Source organism: Acanthisitta chloris, unplaced genomic scaffold (genome assembly GCF_000695815.1).
Source record: "Acanthisitta chloris isolate BGI_N310 unplaced genomic scaffold, ASM69581v1 scaffold26427, whole genome shotgun sequence".
NCBI classification, from domain to species: Eukaryota; Metazoa; Chordata; class Aves; order Passeriformes; family Acanthisittidae; genus Acanthisitta; species Acanthisitta chloris.
In genome coordinates this window covers 8,868-29,005 of record NW_008683554.1, presented here as the reverse complement: position 1 = coordinate 29,005, position 20,138 = coordinate 8,868, and the positions used below count along the sequence as shown (strand labels likewise).

General features: G+C 46.1%; 3 protein-coding genes across 3 annotated transcripts in view; 2 read left to right on the top strand and 1 right to left on the bottom strand.

Moving 5' to 3' along the window:
* GPC1 (glypican 1) overlaps positions 1-2,906 on the top strand; it is a gene marked incomplete at its 5' end in the record, with an annotated part of 5,035 nt that extends 2,129 nt beyond the window's left edge. Inside the window, 4 exons of the mRNA XM_009078997.1 lie at positions 901-1,020; positions 1,637-1,770; positions 2,009-2,184; positions 2,610-2,906. Of these exons, the coding sequence (XP_009077245.1) occupies positions 901-1,020; positions 1,637-1,770; positions 2,009-2,184; positions 2,610-2,830 (651 nt within the window). The remainder of the gene's footprint in view (positions 1-900; positions 1,021-1,636; positions 1,771-2,008; positions 2,185-2,609) is intronic.
* Positions 2,907-9,845: 6,939 nt separating this feature from the next.
* Positions 9,846-11,230, top strand: DUSP28 (dual specificity phosphatase 28). The gene is made up of 2 exons (XM_009078995.1): positions 9,846-10,193; positions 11,096-11,230. The coding sequence occupies exons 1-2, from the start codon at positions 9,846-9,848 to the stop codon at positions 11,228-11,230; spliced, it is 483 nt and encodes a 160-aa protein (XP_009077243.1).
* Positions 11,231-13,220: 1,990 nt separating this feature from the next.
* LOC103806314 (claudin-19-like) overlaps positions 13,221-20,138 on the bottom strand; it is a 13,079-nt gene continuing 6,161 nt past the window's right edge. Inside the window, exons 2-5 of the mRNA XM_009078996.1 lie at positions 17,539-17,703; positions 17,320-17,401; positions 14,583-14,693; positions 13,221-13,320 (exon numbers count right to left, since the gene is read on the bottom strand). Coding sequence (XP_009077244.1) covers positions 13,221-13,320; positions 14,583-14,693; positions 17,320-17,401; positions 17,539-17,703 — 458 coding nt within the window. The remainder of the gene's footprint in view (positions 13,321-14,582; positions 14,694-17,319; positions 17,402-17,538; positions 17,704-20,138) is intronic.

Below are 20,138 nucleotides of genomic sequence, written 5' to 3'. Positions count from 1 at the left end.
CCTTACCTGAAGCCCTTGGGCTGGCAAAAGGATCACCTTGGTACTGTGCTGTGCTGGAGCTGCTGCAGGAGACACTGTCCTGGAGATCTCCCTGGGCTTTTACCTCCCAGGGGAGTTGTCTTCTGCCAACAGCAATAATAGGCCAGTGAGATAGAGCAGTGAAACCAAATTGGGGTTTTTTTGGTAGAACCATGTTGAAAATGCTGTACATGCAGTTTTCAAGGTGGGGTTTTTGCACAGAGCAAAGGAGACAGGTGTACAAGTTGACTTGGTGCTGAACTGCCAGAGTCATCAGATCCATCTGGTCAGCAGGACAGTGCAGCCCAGGAGGGGCTTGTGAGGCTGAATGTCCCTCAGACACACTGATGAGACCCACTGTCACCAAAGGGACTCTTGTCCACACTAGGACTTTGCTGATGGCTGTCAGAACACACTAACCAGCGCGTTCACCACAGGCTGTGTCAGCAGTGCTCCTGTCTGCGGTCCTGACTTCTCTGCTTTAAGGGGACACCAGGGAAAGTCACATTTATCAATAGCTTCTGACAGCACCCTGGAAACCACAACAAGCTTGGAGCCCTCTTTTCAAGTCAGATGGCATTCTTTGTAAAGGCTGATGTTTTCTGACTGAAACTGACAGTGCAAAGTCCCTCCTGACCTCTGATGCTCCCGTTTAGCCTGGCTGTCTGGGCGCTCTTGCCACCAGTATGTGTCTTCTGCCCAGCACTGGTGATCTGCAGCAGAGGTGCCACGGCCTGGACTGGTCATGCAGAGACTGGGAGAAACAGGCACTTCCAGGGCACCCTTCTTCTGATCCTAGAGGCCAAGTCTGAGGAGTTGTACTTTCAAAGTGCTTCTGCTGCTCTCTGGGTACAGTGGGATAGAGTTTGATTTGTTTTTCAGGTATTCCAAGGCTGTGGAAATCCCAAAATCAGCACAAAAGGCTCCAGCAGTGAGGACAAGAAAAGACGGGGGAAGGTCACATTGGAAGCCAAATCCTCTGCGCAGGCACTGGAGATGCTGGTGAGTTTGTCAGGTCAGACCATCCCACAGGCTGCTCAATAACAAGTCTGAAGACCAAGTGCTGGTGTGACCTAAGCAGTTCTGGTCTTCCAATCGTCTGCACAGGCTCAGGGTCTAGTTTGCTGATAACCATTTTCTCAGAGATTTGGTGCCAAATATCTGAAGAGGCTCCTTGCTGTTGGTGTAATTCAGCCTCAGGCAGTCCAACCTGGATACTGAGGCCAGAGGAGCTTCTCCATGGAGATTTTGGGTTCTGTGGATGGTGAGCTGCAGGATTTGCCATGGTCCCACGGAGGCTCCTCACCTGCCTGCCAGACACCCAGCAGAGCCCTGCTGGCTCCCACCAAGGCTGCTTCTCAGCTTTACCCTCATGGCCCAGAAGATGGTCTTCTGGTTAATCTTGTGGAACCAGAACAGTTCTTGGCATGTAACCTTCAGCCTTGGGTGCTTGGGTTGACTCTTGGTCTTTAGGGGAAGGTTGATGTCCTTGTTTGTGTAAAAACAGACTTTGTGATGATAAAACAAAACAAAAAAAAATAGGCTGAATCCTTGTCCTTCCCTCAGCCCTGGGGTGACCCAGAGCTCTCCTGGCCCTGAGCATGTCCTTTGTTTACAGGTTTTAGATGCCAAAGGGAATCTGACAGCTCTCAAGACATACTGGATCACCTTGCCTGGCAGCCTGTGCAGCAAAAAAGTAATGGCCAGTGCAGCATCGGACGACAAGTGTTGGAACGGGATGACCAAGGGCAGGTACGGAGTGGGTCCAGGTGCCAGGATAGCACTGTGCTGGGGTGAGAGGGAGAGTTTGATAAAAGGCACTTGCACATCATTGCAGACCCACGTGCTCAGAGTGAGCAGTCTGTGCCTGTCCATGGAAATGCTGCAGCGTCTCTGGGGTCCAAAGAGTCTGTATTATCACTGGTGTCTGTAACAGCGATAGCTGAGCTGAACTGGGCATGACATCTAAACCTTTTGCCTTCCTTCCCAGTTACCTGCCCGAAGTGATGGGGGATGGCTTAGCTAACCAGATTAATAACCCAGAGGTGGAGGTGGACATCACCAAGCCAGACATGACCATTCGCCAGCAAATCATGCAGCTAAAGATCATGACAAACCGACTGGGCAACGCCAACATCGGGAATGACGTGGATTTCCAAGACACAAGTGAGTAGAGCGAAACAGGAGAGGTCCTTGGCAGGCAGGAGGTGCTGAGCAGACCCTGCTGCTGAGCTCTGGGGGCTCAGAGGGGCTGTGGTGACCTGGCTTTTGGCTCAGGACTGCCAAGGGGCTGCTCAAGTGCAGCTGACTTGCTGTGGGGTGGCTGAAGGCTGTGCTGCTCCACGTGCCTTACTGAAACCTGAGGGGCTCTCTCCAGTCCCAGCCCAGCCCTGCTGGCAGGGCCTTCTCTCTGCTGTGGAGGTTTTCAGCTGCTGCAGCATTGGGTGGTCAGTCAGCTGGAGGACAGGTACAGGCTCGTATCCCACAGTGGGGGATATGCAGAGAGGAGGATGGGGCCAGGACAGGGCTGGTGGCCAGAGCTCCCGGGGTTGGGAGGCAGTCAGGGCTCACCCATGTTTGTCTCTGTGCAGGTGATGACATGAGCGGCTCTGGCAGTGGGGACAGCTGTCCTGACGACGTCTGTGGCAAAAGACTTTCTAAGAGCCCCAGCACCAGGCAGCCAGAAACACACGCCATTCCCAAGCAGTCTGGACACGGCGTCAATGGGGCCAGCAGCAGATCTTTGCCCTCTGTGTCCCTCCTCCTCCTCCTCTCGGTGACGGTCAGCGCCGCGCAGCACTTGTGGCGGTAACTCACTGGCACAGCCAGGAAACAGACTGCGGCTGAGGGCTTCACTTTGGCCACAGAAATGTGCTAAGAAAATGGCACTGTAAACTCCGAACGACTGAAAAAAAAAAAAAAGCCAACAAAAAAAGGGAGGAGAAAAAGGTTTCGAAAGGTTTCAGTTGTTTGCTATTTCTGGCAGTGCTCAAGCTGTTTTCTTCTTTCTTGGTCTTTCCCAATGCTGGGCCCTTCTTTCCGTACCTCATTGTTTTACTTTTGTTCTTGCCACAAACTGGCTCTCGAGGCTGAAACAAGCCTTTGCAGAGAGGGCTCCGGGGGGACTCAGCCAGCCCCTCCAAGAGCAGCTCTCCTGCTGCCTCCAGTGGAATATGCAATTGCCCTGACCTTGTTCCCCAGCCACTGGCCAGAGCACTGCTGCCAGCAGCACAGCAGTGCCGAGGGCAGTGCTGGCTCCTGACACGGAGAGACTGGGACCCTCGGCGCTGCTCGCGGGCTGCATTCAGGGGCTCTTTCGGGTTCTTCCTCTGTGCTTCCTAGGTGGGCAGAGATGGCCCTTCACTTCCAGCAGCATACATAGGAGTGTGAGCAGGTTTGGTGGGTTGAACTGAAACAGTTTGGCAGTGGCTGTGGGACCCAGAAATGCAGAACTTCCTTTTTCTTTGGAAAGGTGACAAGTGGGTTTCTTGACTAGAGCTTGTAGCTGATGACAATTTGAAATGTAGGTCTCCTACATCTAAATGACTGGGACTGAGTGTTAGGGTTTGGGGTTTGGGGTACTTTTTCTTTGCATGCTAATTGGAAAGCCATTTTCTACCCAAGTAACAACGGTCCAGTTTCTACTTGCAGTGCAGTACCGGCGTAGGTAGCAGAGAGAGAAAAATATGCACAGTGGGATTCTCTGCGTGACAGACAGTTATGCTGCTTCCTCTTTCTCTGGCCCCAGCCATGGGCAGAAATCTGTTTGGTTTTTCTTGGTAATAAGAAAAACCAAGGACTTTTTACTAACTAGATCTTTGGGACTGGTTGTGGTCCCCCTTGGCAGCTGCCTTAGGGCAGAGGGGCTGGTGGCAATCAGCCCTGGGTAGTGTCCCTACACAGAGGACTGGCTCAAGGCAGCATCTGCCAGAGGGGACGTGAGGACAGGGCACATTTTGTTTGGGATTTTTTTTCCTTTGGTGTTTGTTCCAGATGCATTGTAGGTTTTTAATGAATTCCCACTTTCCCTGTTCCTTCCCCATCATCCAATGCACCTTCCCTAACCTCTGCAGAGATGGGCTGAGACAGCAGGGTCAGACACCTGCTGGCAGCTCTGTTTTGGCTCAGGGGAGGGCCAGGCTCACCCTTTGCTACCCCTTCCCACCACACACCACCTCTGGGTCATGCAGACTACTGCCCTAACCCCAGAGTGCTTGGTGGGGTGGACTGTGTGCAGGGGTTTTAGGCTGGGGCTGGTTGATGAAAGATATAAATGTCCTCACGTAGCTGTAGGAGTGTCTGTGCTTGTAGGGCTGTGTGCTTCAAGGCTTCCACATGCTGCTGTGCCTCACAGGGGCAGCAAGTGCTGGCTGGAGGAGGCATGGGTTTAGCAGGTGTTAGATACAACACAGTCACTGTGACTGGTTGGGCCAAGAGCACACCCAGGGGTTGGGTTTGAGGTTCAGATGTGTTTGTACTGGGGCAAGAGGGAGGGCAGAGCTGGGTCTGTCTCCTGCTTTACTGGTCTGCACAGCATTTGAGCATTTCTCCTCTGTCCTGCCAGAGGAGATGTGCCTTTGGGCTGAGCAAATATGGGGTTGGGGTTTGGCTGTTTTCTAAGAAAGGGAAAAAAAGGCATTTTTAACATTAGCAGTTGCTAGAATGTGCAATTTAAGGAAGATGAGAGCACAAGCCAAGGTAATGCCGAAAGGTGGCGTGGACAGATGCAGAGTGAGCTCACTGCCTGCCCTGCCTGGGCCTGGTGGTGGCACTGAGGGGGCCTCAGGCTAGGCAGAGGGTTTAGGCCAGCTTTGACTCACCTCTCCAAGTCACAGTGACGAATGTCACTACTGGGCATCCCTTCTGCCTTGTCCTCACCTTCTTGTAAGGTTAAAATCCTACCTAATGTGGTCAGGTGTCAGAAGTGAACGCCAGGGTGCTGGACATCAGCTAAAGGACAGACAGCACCACTAGGCCCATCAGAACCTTGGAGAGAATAAATGCATCATGGACTTGTACAGGTTTATTTACTCCTAGATATATGGCAATTTCACATGACTTTCACTGCTCTGAAGAGTTCTTATCTTTTCTTTTAATTTTTATGGTTTTTAACCAGAATTGTGAATACAAATTTAACCTTTGGTTACAGAAATCCCCAGAACCAATCCTGCAAAACCTTTATAGCCACAGAAAAAAACTGTGAGGGAGGGGGCATTAAAGCATTGTACCCTCTTCAAAACACAGTTGGGTTGGGGTTTTAACATGCGGATGCTGAGGTTAATGTTTTGCTTTGCAGAATGGGAACTTGCAAGAAAAGTCCTGTCACTTCCATTTCTGTGCAGTTAGTGTTTGTTGTCTGCCTGTTACCCTCAAAAGCTTCTTATAGGCCCCTTCACACTTAAATGTGAAGCCAAGAATTTGCTGATTGTCCAGTTAATATTTTAACAATTTAATAGCCCAAACTAGTGATTCTGTTACAAGAATAAAACCTGATAGTTCAAATTAATAAGGCAGAACCTCAAAGAAAGAGTAAAACCTGCTACGCAGGAGAAACCCTTCCTGATGCCTTCCCCCTGGGCTGGGGTTGAGCTCCCACTTCCACATCTCTCCAGGCCCTGAGGGCAGCTGCTTCCATCCTCCAGGAGCTGAGCTGGGCTGAGACCAGCAGCAGCAGCCTGAGGTCTGGGTGTGCAGGTGATGGTGGTGGTGATGCTTCCTCCCTCCTTCGCCCGGGCCCCCTTGGGTTTATTTTGATACCTTTTCATACAGTCAGCCTGTGCTCCTGCTCTTTGTTGGTTCCTGTCTTTTCAGTTTTTCTGTTCTCTTTGTTGTCCTGAAGTGGTTTCCCCAGCCTGTTGTGATGAAGTGGCCTGGGGCTGTGCTTGGCCACCTTCCCCCGGGAGCTGTAAAGGCCAAGTTGCCCCAAGACTCGGCATCACTGTAAACTAAAGCAAACCATAGTTACTGATGGCTAAACAACTGCTGGTGTGGCTCAACAAGCTGAAATCGGCCCAGGCCCAGACAAGCCCTGAGCCTGTGCTTGGGCTGGTATGGAGCCTGGGGCCTTTCAGTGCTTATAAATGACATTTCCTGGGCTGTTGCCTGTTTGAAAATGCTGTGACACACCTCCCCAGCCCCGTGGCTGGTGGCTGCTGCGGGTTGGCTACAAGAGGGGAGCTCTGGGGAACTGGGCTGGCTGGAGAGGAACATCTTCTTCAGCGTTATCAAGACGGTGGTTCATGGTGTTCTGGTGTGAAAAGGCCTTGTACTTGACAGGGATGTGGAGGGGGTAGTAGTCTAGGAAAAACTATTAACAAAGACCCCGTCCCTGGAAAGGGGAGAACCAGAAATGGTGGATTTCCAAGTGTCTCTGTCTTTCAGCCTGCTCTTTGTGCCATAACATGTATGTTTAACCAAGGGCGAGGGTCTCAAAAGGCTTTGAGAGCACAGCTACTTCTCATTTACAAGTGACAAGCTGCCTGTTGTTTTCTGGTGGGCTTGGTAGGGGCTAAGGTATAGCAGAATATCTAAAGTCCACCTTTGCTTTAAACAGATGCATTTCTATCTGCAGGAGTAAGAATTATTTCACTTATTATTGGCATAGCTGGACAGTTACCTATTTCTTTCTGTTACCAAGGTACTTGTAACTCTCTTGCACTGTTTATCTAAAGTTGAAATATGTTCTTTGAATCCTTGTATAAATAAAAAGGCTGGAGACAAATCTGTATTTACAGGGCAGTTATTTCTTCTCCATTTAAGCTGAGTTTGGCATTTTCCTTCTTTTTTCCTTGTTAAGGCACAGATAAAGGCCAGGTCAGGAGTCCCAAAGAATGAAATTGTGTTTGTACTGGGCTGGTGTCAGTGTTGGCGACAGGGTTTGCCTGTGCCATCCAGAGGAGCAGCTGCTGGGTTGTGTGGATATGGTATGTGTGGGAATAAGGTAAGCAAAGTTGCAAAATGTTGTCTTTCTCATATAGATGCACAGAAAGTCATGGCATAACCGTATAAGGAATCGGAAATGCCCTTGGTAGTCCTGACAAAGTGGTGTGGTAATTCCAGATCACGGCCTTGCACTGGGGCAGCTGTTGGCAGAGTTCACAGCAAGTGAAGCAGTGTGGTGGATGTTTGATCTCGAGCATGAGCCTGGGACTGAACTGGTGGAGCAGGAAGGTTTGTGCTCCAGCTCTGTCCACTTCCAGAAGAGGGTGAACACAGGTGTCAAGGTAACTCATCAGAGGCTGCTCATGAAGTGTCTAAGAGAGACTTGGTAACTGGAAACTACTAAAAGTGTATCTGTCTACCCGGAAGCAAATATCACCTAAATTTAATAAACTGAGTGATACCCTTGAGTGAGTAGGTATTTCTTTAGGTTCCTGTCGTGCAGTTACAGCTATTAGCACCACATGCACACATTTATATAAATACAGACAAGTAGAGAAATGCAGGTCTTCTCCCTGGAGAAGTTGTTTGCACACCAGTCACCTCCTTTGCCTCCTCTGTGTCTCACTATGACCTTAAATAATAGCCACTTACAGCTCTGCATGTAGTAAAGTTTTCTGTAAACATTTTTGCAGTTTGTAATGCCACTGAACACTGCATGTTTGCAAATCCACTGCTAAGAGCTTGGTGCAGGGTGTGATATAAGCTCAACCTCTGCTTCCCTGCAGCCACATACAGCCCTGCTTCCCTGGGCAAGGAAGACTTCAGGGGTCTAACACCAGCCCAAGCACCTGCAGGCAGCTCAGCAAGACCGTGGGCCCAGGCACTTTACAGCACTGCATGGCAAGAGGATGAGGGACAGCCAGTGTAACCAGGGCTGTTTGCACTGTACCCCCAACCGGCAGTAGCACCAAGGGCAGAAACCCCCCAGCAAAATCTGGACTGAGGTGTCAGACCGTGTCTAGCCAGGGGATGAGGCTCTTACCCTGCAGTTCAACCATCTTCTTGCAGAGGCAGCAACTGTCGTCCCTGCCAGGAGGTGGCATTTGCGTTTAGCTTATAGTGACTCTGTGTAACAATTCCCTGTTTCCTATTTCCTCCTCAGCAGGGCTACACGATACAGGGCAGGCTGGTGGGAAGGAACAGCCTTTCTGGCATGAAGTCTTCAGTCAGCTGCAGGCAGGTAGCTAGTAAACATCCGTAGCCTCAGAGTGAGCACATGTGCAGCCACAGTGATATTTGCTGGTGCTAATGTGACAAGAATGCTGCCCCAGGATGATGGCACCCAAGGAACACCTGGACCAACCAGTGCTGGCATGAGCTGCAGGGCCTGGTAAACCAATAGGTGACACCAGGCCTGTCTGGCAAATCCCAGAGCAATTTGCTGGGCTGCTGCCACCCATACGGATCAGTGGAGGGTTCATGCCACAGCAAGTGTGATGCCATGCGAAATAATGATCACAGTGTTGTTTTGAACAGGAGCCCATCCACGAACCACCACCCAGGGACTCCTGCAAAGGGCCAAGCAAGCCCATTAATGAGGGCAGGCAGAAGACAAACCTCTGCCATCTTCTGGGAGGGAGGAGGAAGGTGAGGCAGCAGCTGTCTCCTTGCTATAGTGCAGGGAATTGACGTGTGCCCATTCCATGAGGAAAATCTTTGGTGGTGACTGCAGGAAGGCTCTTCATCTGAACCACAGCATCAAGGCCTGGGAATAAGGTTACAGAAGTCCTGAGCTGGTGAGAGCCAACACCAGGGGAGGCCTGAAAGTCCTGGAAATGGTGGCTGTAGAGAAATCCAGGAGCCCTCCCCACATTGTCAGAGTGGGTGGCATCAGGCTGAGGCTCTCCTGCTGAGCTTTCTCCTTTCTAACTGCAGGGTCCCAGCCTGAACTGTGCCTCCTGGGGCCAGCAAAGTCCTGCTCCAGCCACGAGCCCTGGGTGAAGGAAGCAAGGAGGCAGATGAACGAGTCCATGGACAGCTGAGGCATGTGCAGGACAAGAGGAGGGGACGCTGTGTTCTTGTGCTCATGTGAGGGAGGTGTCTCCCTTGGCCCCAGCGCCAGCAGATCACTAACAGGCTGCTGTGGCACAGCTGTGTGGCAGATCAGCTTCCTCCGTGATAGACTAAAAGCTCATCCTTGTTCCTCACTGCTAATTCCCTGCTGGCTGGTACTGTGTTTGACACTGGTCCCTTCAGTCCATGCTCTGCTGCTGTGACAGCCCAGGTCATCTTTGTGTCCTTGGCAAATATCAGTCCATGCTCCTGTTTCACCAGAAAGCAGAGGGTTGAAGCAGCTCAGCCAGGAAGTAGCTGGTACCTGTGATCAGCCCTGCAGCACCTGCCTGGCATGTGGCAATCATCTGGCCAGGCCCTTGGCCCCATCCCTGCCCATCCTGCACAATTCAAACCTGTGTCAGCACACACTGGTGTAAGATATTCTCTGCCCTGACACCACGCCAGCAATTTTGCTGAAGTCCAGAAAGATCAGTGCTGCACCTGTCCATCCTAGTAAATAATTTCTTGGGTACTCAGAAGATGCTTTGCTGTAGACGAGGGGCACTGAGAAGGTCTGGAGGAGAGCAGAGCAATGTTGCATCACTGCACCAACAGTGCTGATCAGCTTTTCCCCGCGGAATACAGCCGGTTCATTTTGTGTAGACAGCTGCTGTAAGGACAGGGACTGTACAAGTCCAACTGCTTTACAAGCGAGCTGCGGATGCTGAAAGTGCTCTCAGCGTTCTAAAAGCAGCTCTTGGGTTGTAGCGGCACCTAGGACGCGCCTGGAGCCAGTGCAGAGCAGATAAATATAGCACAGCCGTGCGCTGCAGAAGAGACCCAAGCGCCGAGCCCGTGCGGAGGGGCCGGGACTGCGGCCTGCGCTGCCCATGTTGGAGCTGTTCAAGGTCACGGCCTCGCTGCTCCTCGGCACGGCCAGGGCAGCCTGCGACGAGGAGCTGCTGCAGCGTGAGGCCATCACCTTCTGCGTGAATGTCACCAGGCAGCAGCCGTTCCCTGGGCTGCCGCGGCTCCGCGGCATTCGCGTGCCCGTGTTCGACGATCCAGCCGAGGACCTGTACCGGTACTTCGAGCCGTGCAGTGCTGCTATCGCAGAGGCTGTGCAGGGCGGGGGAAGGTGCTTGGTTTACTGCAAGAACGGCCGCAGCCGATCCGCTGCCATTTGCACTGCTTATCTGATGAGACACCGACGGCTCCCACTCAAGGAGGCGTTTGAGGTAATGTACCTGTACCCTGGTTTGTATTTAGACATCTTTTGGGGAGGAAATGCAAGTCTTAGTATGAGTAATGATGATTTCTCATGGAATTACTTTGGTGCTCTCACCTGTCTATTAGCAGTTATGTAGATACTCTATTCCAATAAACAATTCCCTGTAAGTTTTTTCACTCTCAGTTTGGACAAATCAGCTTTCGGTGAGGTTTCTGGGATGAACATAACAACAAATGCAAACAGGCTTTAAGCACTGGCAGCAAACATCCAAAGTGGGTTGTTTAGTGAACATTTTCTATATTGTTTGCATAGTTGCAATAGGTTAAGTTAAAGACAGATATAAAGAAAATAAGTGAAAGGGATGTGAGAAGATGCAGAAATTGTTTTACAGGATTTGCTCCTATCAGCTATGTGGCAGCTCCATACATCACAGAAACACCCTGCTAGGGACTAGCTAGCTATGGGCAATAGCATCTCAGCTCTCCTGGGAAGCCCATCCAGTGCAGACTACTCTCTGTGCTTTTAATCTGCACCCATTTGGCAGTGTATCACCACAGTATTTACATAACTGCTTTGCTCAGTACTTGACTGAGTCCTGCAGACGGTGACCAACTTTCATGCTATCCTAACATGAGCAGTGTCGCTGCACTTTGTGAGACAGTCCCACTTCCATCACACTCAACAGCTCCTTTTTATGTCTTAGCCGTGAATCCCTTCCATGACCAGGACCACGTGCCAGGCCTTAGCAAGCACAGAGTGAGGTCAGCTCACCAAAATAGCTGTTTGTTATTCTGTAGCCAAATCAAAACCAAAGTAAATCTTCCCAAAAGTCTAAGGAAAAAAACATTTGCATGACACCCCCAAGTGCTTGACATACCTTGCTTCTGCCACGTCTCTCCTGTTCCCTAGGCTGTGAAGGCTGCCAGGCCTGTGGCAGAACCCAATGCAGGATTTTGGTCTCAGCTACAGAGATATGAAGAAGATTTGCAGATACCAAAGCAGCCTGCTGTGCTGAGCAAAGGACTTCAAAACAGTGACATGTGAAGATGTTTTAAACAGAGAGATTTGCCACACATTTAAAAAAAAGAAAATAAAAAAATCACTTCCTAAATCATCTGTACATAAAACACCTCACCCCCAGCACTAGGCTGATGGTTCATTACATTCACTCAGAGCATTTCTGTAAGAGGTGCATGGAAATGGGGCAGATAAGCAGGGAGAAACAGCAGAAACAGAAAATGTTTGGAAGGACTTTAAACAAACCAAAGGCATGGAATCTTCAGGAGTTATTTTCCCCCAAACGATAATGATGTACTGAACCAATGAAGGAGTTACCACATAGGGATTTTACTCTTGGGTTTTAATTAAACTTCCCAGGGATGCCACTAGAAGACCTGATGCCAGACCAAGGAAGTTCAGAATTTCTTGCTCACGTACTGGAGCATAGTTCATAATTCATGTTCATGAGCTGACACAAGCTTTGGTGGGAAATCAACACTGGTTGATGTTTAGTCTCTGCCATTTTCCTCACATTCAGCTAGACCAAAGTACCTTCATAAAATCACCTAAAAATCCAGAGGGCAGAATATACAGATGGTGGGAAGGAGTTCAGCTCTCACTGAAAGTGGTGCCTCTTCAGCTTTTGAAATTATTCTTCAAAACACCAACAGAATGATTTAACAGTGGATAGTGGAGGGGAGAAGATGGCACTGGCAACGCTCACTCCTTTCAGCTCTGCTTACTAAGCCTAACAAGACCTATCAGTCAGCTCATGCCTTAATGTGTCAGTTTACTAGTCAGCTGTACCTGCATGCAAGCACCACGGCTGAGTAATGTCTGCTAAGATTGCTTGCAGGTTGTCTTCTGAAATTATCTACTGGAGCATCAAGAAAACTGCATGAAACTTCTTGATGAGACTACAAAATGTTTATCATAAGCCATTAAAAGTAGGGAGAAACATACAGACTCATGACAGTATTTTGTCAAACTGTATGAATACACTTGTAATTTAAAAGGGACAAGTTATGAGACCTGTGAACCTGCAGGGTGAAATTCTATTCCACGTTGCTCGAAGCATAAATTCAAAGTAAAATTAGCTCATCACCATCTGTCTAAGCGCTCACACAAGGCAAACATATGCTCCCAGCAGTGGAGTGGTTTCAGGCAGAAATTCTAATGAGGGAACAATGACAGAGAACAAAGCCACTGGGGAAGTACATGAGTTAGACAATTCAGATGCAGTAAAAGAAGTTCCCAAAGTTAAAGATTGCTCAAAGTTAAAATAGGATTATTTTAAAAGCTGAAAACGTGGAAATAAAAATAAAAAATTCAGGCTGTCATTTCCTTAGTTACCACAAGGCATTTTCACAGCAGAAGCTTTCTCCACTCCCAGCTGTGTTTGGTTCGTTCTGTATCATTTATCTTTGGTACCTGCATTACAACCAGCAAGAAATTTGTTGCACATCTGCAGATTTGAGCATGAGTGGTTGCTGGGGAATTTTTTGTAGCTGTTACAAACCTTGACTGTCATACATAATAAGAATTTCAGTGTAACATCAGATCCCGATTAATGACCAGGACAGTCAGTCTGTGGAATAAAGTTTGGTTTTTATTTCCTGTCAAAAGCTAAAGCTGCACAACAAAAGTAGGAAGCTAAACATTAATGAAAACACGATACATTTCTAACTCCGAGGCAAGTGAACTTGCAGTCAGATACAGCTATCAGTTCCATATGTTTGAGTCAGCTGAAATAGAAACTGTTGCTCTTAAGTGTCAGCATATACTGCACTCTGGTTAAATTTTACCAGCATGCACAAAACTTTCCTGCTGCAGGATCTCACATCACAGCATCTTCTGGAGAAAGCTATTTACATCTGAAAATCATTCCGCTGTACACTGAAAACCATACCTTCCTCCTTACAGTGCTCCGAACTAAGGTATAACATTGCAACTTGGAACCGGCACCGTGGAAGTAGCTCACTTCTTTATTTGAGTTCATAACCTACAAATGTTACAGGTGGTGCACAGGATAAGTTTAGACATACTCCTTGTTGCTGATGACTGTCTCAGAGGTCCTGGGGTACGTGTGTGGCTGAAGAGCTGCCTGGCCTGCTGAATATCCATATTTGTTGACACTGTGAATCGAGAAAGAAAAAAGATATAACAGGTATTAGACACGTGTCCATAGTTACAGATACTTAGGATACTCATTTGGGTCTGTATCCAACCCCCTGATAGCACGTTCTTCACAAGGGGCAGAAATCAGAGACATTGTTCTCATCAGTCTGGTAGCTAAGGGGAAAGGGATGGACTCCTGGACAGGCTGCACAGCCTTCTCTCTCATAACCAAAACTCATGGGTGTTCTTCCCTGAGGCATTTCAGTCATGTCCCTAAGCAGTAGAGGGCCTAGCCCTCAATGCCTTCATGCAAGCTGCAGGTTTTAACATAGAAATCATGAGAATCAGAAAGGAAAATAGAAGTGTCTTCGGCCAACCCCTTCAGCTGTTCTTTGTCATGTTGAACTTCTATTTCGTACATCAGTTTTACCTGATTTTCAGGATATTTCAGGACATTTGGTACTTTGTATCAAGGTATGGTGAGCAAGATCTAAAGTCCAATGTGGCTGATGAAACCTTACCATAAAACTGAAATGGTTTCAGATTAGGCAATGGAGTATCAGAGTATCAGGGGAACAGTCACTTACTATGAGTTTTGACATAACATTCCTAAGATTAAATACAGCAGCAGTGAGCATGCTACTTCCTTCCATGTTCTCATCCTCTCACACTTAGCCAGTACAACATGGACCTCTGCTATCCCTGCCCATTTCATCCCTCTCCTTCAGAAAGGGATCTGCTGTATGTGTCAATAATTTAAGATAGGAAAAAAAACCCCAGGCAAGGCTAAATATTGAAGCCAGACATCTCAGCTTTTCTGAGGTGATGTGCAACAAGACATTTCCACAAAGAACAAGAAAAAAAATTATGTTTGTAAGGGGAGTTAGATGTGCTTCAGGAAGGAAACACCCGTACACTTCCTGCAAATTAAATGGTGTTTGAATGTCTTAATCACAGTGAGTATTGCAGAGAAACTGGATTAGAATTCACTGGGTTTGGTATACTTTTCTATTGGCAATAGACAGTTCACTCTCTCACTGCACATTTTCATCATGAACTTAGAACCATCAGGAGTACATCAAACACAAGTTAGTTATAGGTCACTGCTGATGGTGAAGGATCAAAATCCCCTGCCACCAGAAGTCTGACATGCCATAGCATTGCTTGTATTTTATATGGCTACATAGTTATACCAGGGTGGGGGAAGAGAGAGAGAGAATAGTATACAAAGTGGTGTGTAATTGATAGCTATTATTTCAACTGATGAATTCAAGATTACCTGTAATTCTGTTTTTCCTTTCCTTTGCATGCACAGGTCAGTAAGATCCCACCAACCATATAAAGAACTGATCCAGCCCAACCTAAGTACAGAGCTTCTCCTAGTTCATATCTGAAACATGAAAGAGTTTATGGAAACAGATTATAACAAGATCAAAAAGGCATTATTTTAGACTAAGCCATAAGGTTCACAAACCATGCCAGCAAACAAATTCTAGTCTGCACAGAAATCAGATGACAGGAAGGTACTTCACCAGTTAACAGAGAACAGATTTGGCTTTTTGTCTGCTCAGTAAAATTCTTACCTGTGTTCTGCCAAACTAGTGACTGTAAAGAAAGTACTAAGCAACATAAAGATAAGTAGCAATAAATTATTGTGTACATTCAACAAATTGTTGATAATAAATGATAATAATATACCTTCTGTGCTGTCCACAACACTTATTTTGCCCTTTTATTGGCTGTGTCACTGAAGCAATTTTGTGAACCGGAAAGATTTAGACCTTACTGTCTGTGCCCTGAGAAAAGGCTAACCACAGAAATCAGTTTTCTGTGGACATGACACTAGGTCACCTACAACAGCTGTTTGTGTAGGGCTAGTTCTCAAACTTAGGTATCTTAAAGAATATTCAGCTGTATGGCTGAAATACATTTATGAATGTCCTAGGTTGAAAAAGAATAGATCCCATTTTAGTGTACAAAACTATACCTTTCAGGAACTCCAGTCCAAGAAATTCATTGATAATGAATTTGTCCCAAAGACTAGACACAATTGAGCCTGGAAAAGTCTGGCAGGAGTTTCACAAAAAAGAAGAAGACAAGTTTTATATTCACAGACTATATCCACAATACACCTCTGTGGTCTGAGATACCCAATATAAAGGTAAAATATGTGTCGTGGACTGCACTGAAGGTATACTGAAACCAGAGATGTGTATTCTCTTTCCACCTGTAAACACAAAATCATCATTTAGAAGTGTTGAAGCTTCTGCCTGCAGAATTCTTTGCTAACAGGAGGGTTTCAGAGGCTTACACAGGTTCACTGCTCTCTGTGTCCTTATGGCACATTGGATCCCAAAGTCTGCACTCCTTTAGGTGCTTTCCAAACACAGAACACAGAGATAGTCATTATCTCGAAAACACAGCAGTGCAAGTTGCTGGAGGAATACTAAGGAACAACCAGAGAGTGTTGCCCAATGCCCACAGTCCTCTCTGCTCACCAGTCATCTACAGACAGGAATGCTCTGGATGTCATACCAAAGGAAGGTATATAGGAAGAACTTGCAGAACTTAGTTTCCCCTCACAGCTGTGTGAGAAACTCCTCTAAGAATTAGCAGAGGTTAACTTGACTAATTTGCTGCAGTTAGCCCAAAAAATGCAATCAGAAAAATCAGATTTGCCAGTCTCTAAAGGATGAAGATCAATACTGGCCTACAGTTGAATGCAAACCTGTCTCACAGAGTCCACATGTGGCTTTACCAATGATCAAAGTTACTTCACCAAGACCTGCTCAGGGAATCGATAGCTTAAACATGAAGTTTAGATATTTAAAAAAAAAAAAGATTCCTTTAGCTACTGAATGCAAACAATCTGGTAACTGATTAACAGCCATTGATGTTGAAGCCCCAAAGCTATAGCAGATAACTATAAAACTCACTAACTATCCCACTAACTGAAATTCCTTATCAACAGTTGCTTCAGTTCTCTAATGTATTTATTACCCTTCATATAGTTCTCTCAAGGGATATAAAACAACAAAAAGCAAGTGCACAAGTGCAATTTCTTTGTAAGTGCTTCATTGAAAACACAGGGAAAACTGACAAACAACCAAAGCAATTGCTTAGAGTACTTTGATTCATCAGAAATCACTTCACCTCCGACTTCCCCGAACTGATCCCCAGGCGGAAACTTCAGAAACACTCCAAATATGATCCTAGCAACCAAAGATTTATAGTTTACTGAACTATGTATTATATACTCAGTACTGACAAATTATAGATGTCTCATTTTCCCCAGAAAACATTTCCCTCTCCTTTTCCCCATCTGAAGGAGAGGCCTGGTCACCTCTACCCTTGTTCCGCATTGCTAAATAGGACACCTAGATAAGGTGCCATAAGCTGCCATTTGGTTTTGACAACTATTGCTATTACATCAGACAAGAGTAAGGGCTTTTGTACCTTTAAAGTCACTTGTGTGCAGCTGTACTAGCTGATAGTCCCACAAATTTTGCCTCATTTTAATTCAAAAGGCAAACAAAAGTTAACACATAAGACACATGTAAGACAAGCAGCACACTTCAGTGTTTCTCAGCTCTCTGCAGGTCACTAGTACACAGCTTAAGCCGCTTTCTCTACCATTTCCCCTTACTTGTATATCTGAGGCATTTTATTCTAGCCACAGCTAGAATTTTGTACCTCTTTTGGTCTAAATGCAAAAGAAAAGTAATACTTTTTACTTTTTCTTCTTCATAACATTTAGATGTGCATTTAATGGAGGCTCGGAAGAAAATGCAAACACAGTACAAAACCCCCTCAGATGTGGGGTTGATATTCCAGGAAAGAACTCTCCTCCCTCCCCACCAACATCTCTGAGGTGAAAAGTTGCCCTGAGGACAATTTTTTCCTCCTGTAGGGCTGGATAATGGGATCCATCCAGGTGCTGAAACTCTGGAATAGCTGAAGTTAGTGCAGCTGTCTAACACATGCCAGAGTATGGTATGACAGGTCCATTAACTTACTTGGTCCCAGCGTACAATGGGTCAAAAAACTGAGCAGTAACCATCGCAGCATACCACGAGACAGCCACCATGGAGCACAGACCTACCAGAGAAAGTTTAAAAAGCACAGTTTAATGGCTGTAACAGCTTTAAACCAAGAACAAGTGTTCATTTCATTTAGTCTGGCTGTGAAAGCAACACAAAGTACTGATAACATTCTCATTTTAGCCTTGATATTACCTCCTAAAATAAAAAGAAATCCTCCTGTGACAGCAAACTTCATTTTTGCATCTTCATCGCTCGACCCAATGTTTGTGCACTTCAAACCAAGCAGTGAGAGTACTGCACCTAGGAATCCCAAAAGGATGGAAGCAATCATCAAGGCACGGCATGCCTGAACGTGAGCTAAGACAGAGAAAGAGAAACCAAATCAGGATCTATATAGAAATTACATTAATCTTGTGCTGAAAAAATAAAAGTGATTAGAGGGAGTGACAAAATTAACAGGTGCAGTAATGAGTGAATCTTGCCCAACTTTGTCATGTAGTTCAGAAAAGTCTTCCAACCTGAATATGTTTAGCCTTCAGGTAAATCAGATTTCAAAGTTGAACTACACTTTATAAGGTCAGTAAATCCCCTTGAGCCATTAGTAAATCCTGAAAAATTATAGCAAGCCCCTCATACCTTACATCTTTGAGTCCTGTGAAAATGTGTAGTGGTATATATGGTCACTTACAGGAGCAGAAATAAGTCTCCTGCTCACAAGTCCTGGTGAGCTCCTTACACCTGTAGAGCTGAGCAGACAGGACAGCCTAAGAAAGGTCAGACAGGGACTTTGGGCTCCTATAAAATAGCACCTTGCATGTGGCAGATTCTAGGACAAATGGCATTTTGGCATCTTTGTGGTGAGATGAACATGCCAAGTGTCACCAATCTGGCAGGTCACAACTGCTCACTTTGTTGGACTTGATCATAGTTCTTTTCCGACCTAAGTGATTCTATGACTGAGATTCCAACCACACATCAGAAGGGTCACAGCTGGACTGCAACTGGACACTGACATCATTGATGTCAGCGTTCAAACTCTTGCTCCCTCATCACCTCCACATCCTCCATGGTAACCTGCTGTCTAGCTCTGTAGTGGAGTGAGCCTGTAACTCTGCAGACAACACAAATCAGACAGAGAAACAAGAAGCAAAGTGATATACACACTCTGACTCAGAGGGCTGTATTGCCTAACGAGTATTGGTCCTGCAAGCTTGAGAGTTATCAAAGACAGCAGTCATGAGATAAATGTACAGAATTACAGGATGAAGTCATTTGAGTAATTAATGCCTTGTTAAGCACTAATTCTAAAATTTTCATGGAAAAAAATACAAACTAATAAAAGTGGAAGTACCATGAACAGTTCAAGGTTTTTGCCAGCAGAAGATACTGTTAGGATACACACTCAACAATGCTGCTGTCCAGTTTGGGATCTTACACCACAGCAGCAGGTGTCACCCATAGCAGGGTCCAATCACTTGCAGTCCAGCTCTTTGGGACTCCTGCAGTGTTGGATGGGACTCCCCCTATCTTTCCAGGACACACCAGTATACCCTCAGGCTAACTGATTGCAAGCCCATGGCTCCATGATTTTAACCGAAGAGATTCATACCATTGTACCACAATATGATAATCTCAACAGCCTTAACTGAGGACCTTACTTCACAGTTCAGAAGGCTCAATTTTTTTTGTTGCATTTATTTTAAAAATCAGCTTATTTAACAAGGCACAAAGTCAGTTAATTTTATAAGTCAATATTCACAGTAAGAAATTATCCCCAAATCCTGTCACTGGAAGAAACATCTATGGAACCTTAAATAGAAAAAAAAAGAGCGGGGTAAAAAGAGTTTAAAAAGCATTTGACAGCTAGTTACATCAAATGTTTCATTTAGTTGTGACTAGACAGATACTGCCTAGCTATAGAGAGTAGCCAGTCATGGTTTCAATCTTGTGCAATATTGCTTTTAAAAAGCTCCTCTCTTCCAGTATTTGTGATTCAGACTAATGGCTTACTGAATTGGAAAGTATTAAGTCTGTTTAAAAGAACCAAGTCTGACATTTCCCATGCACAAACTGCAAACCAGAGGTATTCCACATAGCAGCCAATAAGGAAACCTTCATGGAAAATCTTTATGGTCCTTCAGGTAACAAAGACATTTTTGCTTTTTTTTCTTTTTACCCCCTCCCACCAATCCCTGGCACCTTCCACCACAGAAGTTTCGGCTAAGTTTCAAAACAGCAGTTTGAAACATGCCTAAACTGACCATGATAACTTCTAGTCAGTCTTGGCTCATATCTGCAAGTGCTATAGACATTTCTTAGAAGTCCAACTGTTTGCTCAGCCCTCGTTACCAATCCCATTTTCTTCCTCTTCCTGCTTTGCCCAACTGTCCTTTCAACTTTTACTACAATTCAGTGTCTTCTAACTTTTCTTTTTCAGTTCTCCTTTCTAAAATTTTTTTTTCCACAATTTCACAAGTTGTTTTTCCCTTCCCCCTGCCTATATCCCTCAAATATGCTGCTGATTTCCTCTTTAACAGATCAATTTTAACCTTCACTCCTGAGCCTGGCCCAGTCATTCACTTTACTGTCCTTTCAACTTTTACTACAATTCAGTGTCTTCTAACTTTTCTTTTTCAGTTCTCCTTTCTAAAATTTTTTTTTCCACAATTTCACAAGTTGTTTTTCCCTTCCCCCTGCCTATATCCCTCAAATATGCTGCTGATTTCCTCTTTAACAGATCAATTTTAACCTTCACTCCTGAGCCTGGCCCAGTCATTCACTTTTGGCTCCAC